The sequence below is a fragment of the Syngnathoides biaculeatus genome, chromosome 10 (assembly GCF_019802595.1).
Source record: "Syngnathoides biaculeatus isolate LvHL_M chromosome 10, ASM1980259v1, whole genome shotgun sequence".
NCBI classification, from domain to species: domain Eukaryota; kingdom Metazoa; phylum Chordata; class Actinopteri; order Syngnathiformes; family Syngnathidae; genus Syngnathoides; species Syngnathoides biaculeatus.
This window is the reverse complement of record NC_084649.1, coordinates 9752034-9764209: the sequence shown is the minus strand read 5'-3', so window position 1 is coordinate 9764209 and position 12176 is coordinate 9752034. Positions and strand designations below refer to the sequence as shown.

Genomic DNA, 12176 nt, shown 5'->3' with positions numbered 1-12176 from the left:
ACCGAGAGGGGTGGGGCACGCATGCATGCCACGACTGCTGTGGAGAAAGCAAAAGAGAGACTTAAATAGGAGGCAAGCTTGCTAGAACGCACCTTTATGTGCGTCCGATCAACGTATCTGCCACACCTGAATCGGGTGGTGAGATGGATTATAGGCTGACGTTTTTTTTTTTTTGGGCACGCTGTCACATGATCGCAATCAACACATTGAGCACATTGGTCTAGACTCTCACTGAGAAAGAGAGTGAGAAGCTCCGTCATCTAGGAGGAGCTTAGAGTAGAGCTGGGGCTCCTCCACATTGAGAGGAGCCAGATGAAGTGCCTCGGGCATCTAACTAGTTTGGTCCCATTGACTCATGGGACCAACCAAGACACGCTGGAGAAACTATGTTTCCCGGCTGACCTGGGAGTGCCTTGGGATCCCCCCCAGGGGAACTGGATGAAGTGGCTGGGAATCCTTTCCTGTTGAAACTACTACCCCTGCGACCCGACCTCGGATAAGTGGAAGAAAATGGATGGATGGTTATAATAAATATGCTTATTTACTGTTTTTTTATAGTAACTAATATAATATTGACTATTGAGAGTCTTAATTAATTGGCGCGCGTGGTACAAGGACGACAAAATGTTGTTACCATGTCGGACACTACATACAGTAATTGTAGCAATAGAGCTGACACAGTACTCCATACATCAAAATAATATAAAAGATAGAGGATTACATCACATGGTACAGTCAACTTTAGTTCCAAAGAACACCTCCTGCATGTGATGTCATCACTAATTTTCAACGTAAAAGGAATTCACAGTAACTTTTCCCTGGGACAAGGGACAACGTTCTTTACTCAGTCCATTTTTTTAATGATGCAGAATGCGGGATGCTCAATATGTTTCATCACACAACATCCACTAGTCAGCCTTGTAAAGAAGTCTGATGAAATACCTATAATATAAACCATAATGGTGATTAGGCAGATGGCTGTTCAACATTGTCCTTTGTACTAACATATTCATACAAGGTTCACAATATACAATCTTCACATTACAACAGAATCGATCAGGCAGTCAAACAACTTCTAGCAATCAAATTAGTGAGAACCAGTTCTACCGTTTTCAGTTGCTATCAATTATTCTTACTATATAGCTGTTGGGTAAACGTACCCAAAGTAAAACTGACGACCCGACTACTATAGCTTGAAGTTGGATCTTTCCAACCCTGTGTTGTCACTGTTCAGCTAATCCACCTTTGAGGAATGCCTGTATTCTCTTCCCCAGTCTCTGATGGCGACCTCTGAACATGGTGGTGGGTCGCTTGGAAGTGATAATGGAAATGCCAGCTGTGGGGCTCCTCACTACTCACAAAAGTCCATTTACTAAAGTGACAGAGTCATTTACCAGAGAGCCACCTCTCCCATCCGCACTTAATTAGAAGACCTCCAGGCTCGTCTACCTTAGCCACTCACATTTACGCCTCTCTCTCTTTTTCGCTGTCCGACTATTGCCTCTTTTTCACAACTTTGTTTTCAGTTTTTTTGAATCTTTGTCTTCAGTCCCTGTCTTGGCCTACTGTTTTGCTCTCTGTATTATTCTTCCATTCACATCACTTGTAACACAATGGCAAGACAAAGGATGGGAATATGTTGTGTCTTATAGAGTGGGGGTGGAATTTCTTTGAGTTAACTGGAAAATTTGTACTTTTCTTGTCAGGAGTATTCAAAACAGTATATATAATATTCCAATGTTTAATTTTGAAATTCCATCTCTGGATTTCTGTTTGTGGCATTTTTTAAGTCCACATTTTATTTCCACACATCCATGCATTTTCTGTACTGGTTATCCTCACTCGGGTTTTGGGCATGCTGGAGCCTTTCCCAACTTTCTTCAGTTTCTTCATATACACCCTGGACTAGTCGGCAGCCAACTGCAAGACAAATATAAAAGCAAACAAACATTCACACTCTTATTCACAACTACAGTCAATTTTAGTGTTCAATTAACCTATCATGCAAGTTTTTCGGATGTGTGAGGTAACCGGAGTATCCACAGATATCCCATGCAGGCACGGGGAGAATATGCAAACCCCACACAGATCTATTTTAGGTTAAATTGCAATATGACAAAAAATGTCATATATTTTCTTGCACAACGTCCATGATGGATTATAAAAGTACAATAATTTTACCAGCCCACTAATCAGTTCAAATTTAAGGTCCTTCAGAATTGCCATGATGCAGCAGCAATTCTATCATCATGTTAATTGCTGAGAATTATTGTATACATTAACTGTACAAAATGATGACACGGGTATAATGATCTAATGTCATCATAAATGCTGCTCACAGCCCCAAGTGGCTCTACTCTACAGTATTTCCTTGATTGCTCAGAAATAACTTGCTTACGGACTTACTAAAATGTGTCAAAGGCCGTATAAATCTATGGTAAAAAAAAAAAGAATAAACAACAACAACATACTTTGTGACTTCAGTAAAACAAAGGTAAATCAAAAAGCCCTTTACAAAGAAATTTCATCTGTTTGCTTGACAATCAATGAAACTGCAACATTCTGTTGTAGTTTGGTAAAGAGTGCTCTTATAGTGGTATTTGAAAATATGACTATCCAATAGCAATGTCTTTTTCCCTTTAATTTATAATTTATGACTGTTTTTAATCTCTAAAAATGTCCTTTTTTGTGTTTGAATTTAATAAGCAATGAAAGGCTGCATTAAAAGCTTTACACGTCCTTTAGGTTTGGGAGTGACCGTCACAAAGCCTGTTCGCTGGACTTTTAAAGGCAAGTGATAGCCAACTGTAACAACAGATTGAACAACAGGTGGAACGTTTAGAGCTAAAAGGAGATGTCAAGGCACTTCAAGAGCCAGGCTCAGAGGTAGGAGAAGCCCAAGAAAAGGGGACTTGAGTTACAGTGCAGAGGCGATTGTAAATGAGCAAAGATGGCAAGAGAGTGGACCATCAAGCCTGGTTTATGAGGTAATTTGTTTGGAATTGGCTTTCATTAAAAGAGTCATCGAGAGTCTGAAAGAGAGAAACCGAGGATGTATGTCAGTGTATGTGAAGGCAGCTCATAAAGAGAGTATATGCTAATTATTAGGATTCGCATACAAGTTATTAAAGCGCCGTGTTGAATACAGCAAGATTTTTTTTATTCCCATCAGGCTAATTAAGGATAACAGGTTTCTACTGCATCACCGTTTCATTTTTTTTCCCTTCAACCACTCTTACTGAATACAGCACATAGCATAATCCCTTCTGTGCACAATAGGCCATATCTATCATCACAAAGTACAATGACAAGGTGACGCAAGCTCGCCAAGCAGTGATAGTGAAAGCAGTATTTACTGCATGTGACCCCAGTGTCTTTAATCACCATCATAATGAGAAGAGGATCTGTAATGACAAAATCTTGCAGTTCTCATCTATCCATCCATCTTTTTACTGCTTATCTGAGGTCAGGTTGTGGGGGGCAGTAGCTTTAGCAGGGACACCTCAACCCCAGAGATAAGATAGCCCACCTCAGAGAACCCAGACTCTGCTTCCTCATGGAAAGGCATGTCGGTGGCATTGAGGAGGTCTTTGAAGTATTCTCCCCACCGACTCACAACGTCCCAAGTCGAGGTCAGCAGCGTACCACAGTGTTGACTGTGTATTGGTTCCCCTTCCTGAGTCACCGAATTGTGGACCAGAATTTCCTTAAAACCGTCCGGAGATCTTTCTCCATGGTCTCACCAAACTCCTCTCATGGCTGAGTTTTGGCTTCAGTGACCACCAAAGCTGCATTCAGCTTTTCCAGCCGGTACCCATCAGCTTCATCAGGAGTCCAACCAGCCAAAAATGGCCGATAGGACTCTTTCTTTCAGAGGTGGGAGTTCAAGATTCTGACAAACATTCGCAGAAGACCCTCACGACATGTTTGGGCTTGCTCTTTCGAACTAACATCTTCGCCCACCATCGGAACCAACTCACCGCGATCAGTGTGATAGATAGATAGTTGATAGATCCGCCCTTCACTTCACCCAAGTTTGATGACTCAATCACAAGGTCGATCATCTAACTGGGACCTAGGATATTTTGGTGCCATATGCATGTGTTGGTGCATAGACACACACAACGGTCAGGACACATGCCTCCACCCTAAGGTGGAGGGAGGCTCCTCTTTGGTTCACTGAAGTGAACCCCAACGTACAGGTGTCGAGCTGGGGGACAATAAATATATCCACACTTTCTCAATGCCTCTACCATGGGCAATTTCAGAGTGGAAGAGAGTCCAACCCATCTAACAAGGACTCTCCCTAAAACCAAAGCCAATTGTGGAGGTGAGTCCAACTATATCTAATCAGAATGTCTTAACCAGCTCAGGCTCCTTCCCTGCCAGACAGATGATGTTCCATGTCCCTAGAGCGAGGTTTTGGAGCCAGGGTTCGGATCTGGAAGGTCCCTGCCTTCGGGCACCGCGCAGCTCATATTGCACCTGACCCGTATGGCCCCTCCCACACGTGAGCCGATGGGAAGGGGAACCCACGTTACCCTTTTGGGCTGTGCCCGGCCGAGCCCCATCGGTGCTTTGAGCCCCACTTCCAAGCCTGGCTCCAGAGGGGGCCTCGGTGACCCGCGTCAAGGCAAGGGAAACCTTGATCCAATGTTTGTATTCATCATAGTGATTTATAGAGCTTTTATATATAGATTTATAGAGATTTATAGTGCTTTGTCTGGTGCCTCACTTGGGACCTTTTTGCTGCAGGTGACCCTACCAGGGGCATGAAGCCCCAGACAACTTAGTTCCTTGGATCATTGAGACACACAATAAGGTGATGGATCAAGGAGAGTCCTGCAATTCTTCTCTTCTGTTAAATTATCGCTATACAAGATATGTCTTTAATCGTAGTTCTTTGCCTCATGCATCTACCCATCATCTGCTTATTTCACAGTTTTTCATCTAGACATCGCTTAGCTCTCCTTTCAAATGAAATCTGACGTCACACTCAATGTGATAATGACGGAAAGCTGAGAGTCTACCACCATAACCTATCTACTCAGCACAATGTCCTTACAGATTCTTCCCTGTGTGTTCCTCCATTACACGTCCATTCATCCAACCAGCCTCCGCTCACTCTTACTGTCTCTGCTCTCCACTTTTGTTTGCTTATGTAATTTTAGCTGATTTCTTTCTTGGCCAAATGGCTTTTTTTTTCCATTTATTTGCCATCTCCTCCATTTCATATTGTTCTATTAGAAACATTGTAGCCAGACTTATACACTACTTTAAAGCACATAAAAGAGGTCCAACATCTGTCTTACATATCTGTTGTAGTTAAAGCTCACAGGGGACTCTTGGCCTCAAGTTTATTTCATTGCTCTGTTCGTATGTCCTCCTGATTTTTCTCTTACAGGAAGCCAGGCCTAAATCTGTATTGTTCTTTTTGTGCTCTGCAATATGATTTTTCACATCTTTCCATACATCGCAGTTGCCCTTCATAACAAGAATTCAATCCCCCATTTTCCCCACATTTCCTTGAAAGCTGGTTCTCATAACATCTCAGTGTGACCACACTAGTTAGCCTGGGGATGTTTGTTTGATTTTGTTTCCTCCTAATAAGCAAGTTGACTATGCTACTTGATTTAAACTAGCCTGCAGTAACAAGTCAATATAAGTGCAAGGCAGGTACACACATACTCACACACCATGAGACAGGGTTCAACTTAACAAAACGCGGCCCGTTAGCAAGGAAAAGTTAGTAATGGTGTTGACACTATGTATGCCATAAACCATAGCTCCTCAAAAGGCAGAAAGAGGTCCGTATCCAGATCCAGATATTTTTTTCTTGAATTTGTTTTCACACATGCTTGCCATTGAGGGGAAAAAAAAACATTTTAATTGAACATTCTTGCTATAAATGTTCATGTGCATAGAAGCTGTACATATATACTTTATTGCACACCATTTATACGTGCATGTTCTTGTGCTTTGTCTGTCACCAACACCAAGTAACATTCTGCAGCAAATATCTTGGAATACCAACACTTCCTGGTCCCCTGGGCCCAAGTTGTTGATCATCGCTTATTACCTCTAAGTGAAGTGAAGGGCCATCGCAAACAATGTTTTTTTCTAGCATCTCAGCAAGCCCACACCTCTCGTGTGCCTCTGAATGAGTGACACACACGAATACACTGTCACACAGGACCTCGTTACATTGACTTTGTTCAAACACTTCACTGTCTCGCAGCATGTACACACATTTACACACAGACGCACAGCTGCATACACACACCCGCAGACACACTCAAGCACACACACACAGACACACACACATTTGCACTGAGGTCTGCATCCCTGCCTCCCAATGTTATTTTTTTAGGTCACTTGGCAGTGTTTTTGACCACATTACATGTCTCCCAGCATGCATTGCAGGGCTTCACCAAAAGCTGTGACACACCCACAAGACCAGTGGTCGGGAATCTTTTTGGCTGAGAGAGCCATAAACTGCAAATATTTTAAAATGTGATTCTAAAGAGCCATGCAACATTTTTAAAACTAAATACAAGTGTATTCGTGCATTTTATGTAAGACCAAAACTTTAAGAGTACAATAGTAAGTTTCATTCGGCTTGTCTGGTTAGGGGTCGCCACAGCGTGACATCTCAAATGAACGGTCATTCATGCAAATAACATTATGCTGTTGCTAACCAATGTGACAAAAGTACTTTTTACCATTAATGCGACTCCTTGCTAATGCCTTTATCGTCTGTTTCATACGTCATGCAGCCTTTGAGACTTTATCCGTTATTCGTCAACGTAGGTTGGTCTTAATGATTTTTTTAAATGTGAGAAAAACTTTTCATATGCATAGGTAAAACCAAACATTGTCAGTGCAGCAATACTCACATGCCGCAGTGTGTGGTATGTGACGGGAAATGCGTTCCAAGTTTTCCCAATCATCTGGTCTGCAGGTTTAATTTTTTTAATTTCTCCTCACTTATGTGCGCTCGCCAACAATGCTTGTCAACAGAGGCATGTCTTTAGTAAAAAAAAAACAACAAAAATTCCAGTGTTAGCGGTGCATAAGCATGCTCTCATTTTAAACCAAATTGATGGGCTGCATAAGGACTGTAAGTAAGTTTCTTTCAGCTTGTCCCATTAGGGCTTGCCATAGTGTGTCATCTCAGATGAACGCACATATTTATTTGGCACAGTTTTTACGCCGGATGCCCGGACGAGTGGAGGCCCCAGTGGGATATGAACCCACAACTCCTGGTTTATCAAACGTGTGCTGCCAAAATGTAAAAAAAAAAGACTTCAGGCCGACTTTTTTTTTTTTTTTTTTTTTTTGGGGCATGGCGTCATGTGATTGACCAAAACTGCTTTGCAATCGACCAGGACACAATGAGCACCCCTGCTGTATACAGTGTTGATATGAGTGCTCTGCTAGCCATACGCAACCGGCAAAAGAGCCAGTTATGGTTCGCGAGCCATCAGTTCCCGACCCTTGCACTAGACCATAGTCGAATGCAGCCCTATGGGGGCACAAACCAGTGCAATCTGTAGGCCGGTCCCAAGCCCGGATAAATGCAGAGGGTTGCGTCAGGAAGGGCATCCGGCGTAAAAACTGTGCCAAACAAATATGAGCGTTCATCTAAAGAATCCCATACCGGATCGGTCGTGGCCCGGGTTAACAACGCCCGCCCCCGGCACTGCTAACCTGCAGGGCGTCGGTGGAAATTCAGCTACTGTGGGTCGAAGACAAAGAAGAGGAGGAAACCGGATCCAGCGTCAGAAGAAAAAGAGGAATGCACAGAGCCTACAACTGAGTGTAGGGACTTTGAATGTTGGGACTATGACAGGAAAAGCACAGGAGTTGGTTGACATGATGATTAGGAGAAAGGTTGATATTCTGTGCATCCAAGAGAGCAGGTGGAAAGGTAGTAAGGCTAGAAGTTTGGGAGCAGGGTTTAAATTATTCTACCACGGAGTAGATGGGAAGAGAAATGGAGTAGGGGTTATTTTAAAGGAAGAGCTGGCTAAGAATGTCTTGGAGGTGAAAAGAGTATCAGATCGAGTGATGAGACTAAAATTTGAAATTGAGGGTGTTATGTATAATGTGGTTAGCGGCTATGCACCACAGGTAGGATGTGACCAAGAGTTGAAAGAGAAATTCTGGAAGGAACTAGATGAAGTAGTTCTGAGCATCCCAGACAGCGAGAGAGTTGTGATTGGTGCAGATTGTAATGGACATATTGGTAAAGGAAACAGGGGCGATGAAGAAGTGATGGGTAAGTACGGCATCCAGGAAAGGAACTTTGAAGGGCAGATGGTGGTGGACTTTGCAAAAAGGATGGAGATGGCTGTAGTGAACACTTATTTCCTGAAGAGGGAGGAACATATAGTGACCTACAAGAGCGGCGGTAGAACCACGCAGGTAGATTATATTTTGTGCAGACGATGTAATCTGAAGGAGGTTACTGACTGTAAAGTAGTGGTAGGGGAGAGTGTAGCTCGACAGCATAGGATGGTAGTGTGTAGGATGACTCTGGTGGTGGGTAGGAAGATTAAGAAGACAAAGGTAGAGCAGAGAACCATGTGGTGGAAGCTGAGAAAGGAAGAATGTTGTGCGGCCTTCCGGAAAGAGGTGAGACAGGCTCTCGATGGACAACCGAAGCTCCCGGAAGACTGGACGACGACAGCCAAGGTGATCAGAGAGACAGGCAGGAGAGTACTTGGTGTGTCATCTGGTAGGAAAGGGGAGAAGGAGACTTGGTGGTGGAACCCCAAAATACAGGGAGTCATACAAGGAAAGAGATTAGCGAAGAAGAAGTGGGATACTGAGAGGACTGAGGAGAGGCGAAAGGAGTACATCGAGATGCGACGTAGGGCAAAGGTAGAGGTGGCAAAGGCTAAACAAGAGGCATATGAAGACATGTACACCAGGTTGGACACGAAAGAAGGAGAAAAGGATCTCTACAGGTTGGCCAGACAGAGGGATAGAGATGGGAAGGATGTGCAGCAGGTCAGGGTGATTAAGGATAGAGATGGAAATGTGTTGACTGGTGCCGGTAGTGTACTAAATAGATGGAAAGAATACTTTGAGAAGTTGATGAATGAAGAAAATGAGAGAGAAGGAAGAGTTGAAGAGGCAAGAGTGAAGGACCAGGAAGTGGAAATGATTACTAAGGGGGAAGTCAGAAAGGCACTACAAAGGATGAAAACTGGAAAGGCAGTTGGTCCTGATGACATACCGGTAGAGGTATGGAAGCAATTTGGAGAGATGGCTGTGGAGTTTTTGACCAACTTATTCAACAGAATACTAGCGGGCGAAAACATGCCTGAAGAATGGAGGAAAAGTGTTCTAGTTCCCATTTTTAAGAACAAAGGGGATGTTCAGAGCTGTGGGAACTATAGAGGAATAAAGTTGATGAGCCACACAATGAAGTTATGGGAAAGAGTAGTGGAGGCTAGACTCAGGACAGAAGTAAGTATCTGCGAGCAACAGTATGGTTTCATGCCTAGAAAGAGTACCACAGATGCATTATTTGCCTTGAGGATGCTCGTGGAAAAGTACAGAGAAGGTCAGCAGGAGCTACATTGTGTCTTTGTGGATCTAGAGAAAGCCTATGACAGAGTACCAAGAGAGGAACTGTGGTACTGCATGCGTAAGTCTGGTGTGGCAGAGAAGTATGTTAAAATAGTACAGGACATGTATGATGGCAGCAGAACAATGGTGAGGTGTGCCTTAGGTGTGACAGAGGAATTTAAGGTGGAGGTGGGACTGCATCAGGGATCAGCTCTGAGCCCCTTCCTGTTTGCAGTGGTAATGGATAGGCTGACAGATGAGGTTAGACTGGAATCCCCTTGGACCATGATGTTCGCAGATGATATTGTCATATGCAGTGAAAGCAGGGAGCACGCAGAGGAACAATTGGAAAGATGGAGACATGCACTGGAAAGGAGAGGAATGAAGATTAGCCGAAGTAAAACAGAATATATGTGCGTGAATGAGAAAAGTGGAGGGGGAAGAGTGAGGCTCCAGGGAGAAGAGATAGCGAGGGTCGACGACTTCAAATACTTGGGGTCAACAATACAGAGCAATGGAGAGTGTGGTCAGGAAGTGAAGAAACGGGTCCAAGCAGGTTGGAACAGCTGGCGAAAGGTGTCTGGTGTGTTATGTGACAGAAGAGTGTCTGCTAGGATGAAGGGCAAAGTTTACAAAACAGTGGTGAGGCCGGCCATGATGTACGGATTAGAGACAGTGGCACTGAAGAAACAACAGGAATCTGAACTGGAGGTGGCAGAAATGAAGATGTTGAGGTTCTCGCTCGGAGTGACCAGGTTGGATAGGATTAGAAATGAGCTCATTAGAGGGACAGCCAAAGCTGGATGTTTTGGAGACAAGATTCGAGAGAGCAGACTTCGATGGTTTGGACATGTTCAGAGGCGAGAGAGTGAGTATATTGGTAGAAGGATGCTGAGGATGGAGCTCCCAGGCAAAAGAGCGAGAGGAAGACCAAAGAGAAGGTTTATGGATGTGGTGAGGGAAGACATGAGGGCAGTTGGGGTTAGAGAGGAAGATGCAGGAGATAGGCTAAGATGGCAAAAGATGACACGCTGTGGCGACCCCTAACGGGACAAGCCGAAAGGAAAAGAAGAAGAAGAGCACTAGACCATAGTCGCTCCCAGTGTACCTATTTCTCTCCCTGTATACCATCTCAAGAAAAAGACACATTCTAGCTCCTTTTCTTGCCATGAACTGTCAATTACTCATCATACACCAACTTAATCAGAACATCATTTGTTCAACAATCTCCCTCTTTTGTCTCTCTGTTGGTGTTACTCATGGTTTGCCTCCAGGTGGTGAGAGTACCAGTGGAGAGCTGTGAGCAGTACACTACATGCGGGGAGTGTCTAGGCTCCAGAGACCCTCACTGTGGATGGTGTGTCCTCCACAATGTGTAAGTAGCACACACTGCTGTCCACTCTGATAACACTTAAAGAATCTAAGAAACCTCTTAACAGGGAACATACTTTGTTTATATTTGAAGAGGAGTGACTTACTATACAGCTAATCCCAAAGTAAATCATACCCTGGTCACATTTTGAGTCAGTGTGAATTTTTGTTTATTGAATGGATACCATGTGGCTGGTGATGATGGACAAGAAAGTGTAAAAAACTGAAGTGTTTGAGATAATAAAAACTCACCTTTGATTGTTTTAGCTATTCATGAAATTACTCATATCCCCAATCTTGGCAACAAGGTGGAAAAATGGTTGTCACGTCTTCAGTTCAGTCAAGGTTTGAATTGTTGCTGGAACTTCTTTTTTATTTTTTTGGGGGAGTATGCATGTGTTCCTAATGCTTGTGTGGGTGGTTTCTTTTCACAAATCATGAATGTTAACATGCTGAATAATCTAAATTCTTCAGAGGTGTGAATGTGAGTGGGAATATGTGCTTTGTGATTAGCTGGCGACCAATTCAAGATCGGCTCCAGTTTTTGCCGAAAGACTTGACTTGGGTTTAGTTACATGCAACACTCAAGAGAAAAGCTGCATAGAAAACGGATGAATGAATTGATTTTAAACATTGAACTTTTGGTTGAAAATGTAAAAAAAAAAAAAAAAAATACTAATGAAAATAGTTTATAACGGTTAGGTTTTTCTCTGTTTTTAATACTAGTATCCCAACACAACATCTGGTGTAGTTTAATTTTCACTTTAACTTAAAACTAAAGTGTTCAGGGCACAAATACCTGATGGTTTAAGTAAATATGGTTACTTGAATGTTTTCACCAACCTTTAACATAAAATATATAACATGTAATAGTTTGCAATAGTGCTTACAAAATTGTTGACCCCTACCCACACTTTCTTTAACCTAAATGAGTGCCAGCCACTGTTACACTTGTTTTACCAAATTCAGAACTCCGCGAGCATTTCCTGTAATGCAGTTTCTGCAGGCTTGTTAATCCAACCTCGAAGACGTATCAGCAAGATGTCTTTCCTTCAGGCACTCACAATCAGACGTGTACCACATCTCCATCATTAAAATGACAACATCCCAACGGGCTTGAACCAGTGGTAACCTGCCATTTGGCCCGGTCTTGACTGTGTGTCATGAACACAACTTTCTCATTTCCAAGCTGATTCTTTTGCCAAATCCGGCAAAGGCACTGCACA

At 43.1% G+C, this 12176-nt stretch overlaps 1 protein-coding gene across 3 annotated transcripts in view; it reads left to right on the top strand.

Moving 5' to 3' along the window:
* Positions 1-12176, top strand: part of LOC133507217 (plexin-A1-like) — a 215625-nt gene that overhangs the window by 111057 nt on the left and 92392 nt on the right. For all 3 annotated transcript variants that reach the window (XM_061832037.1, XM_061832035.1, XM_061832036.1), the window contains one exon: positions 10854-10954. In XM_061832037.1, coding sequence (XP_061688021.1) covers positions 10854-10954 — 101 coding nt within the window. The remainder of the gene's footprint in view (positions 1-10853; positions 10955-12176) is intronic.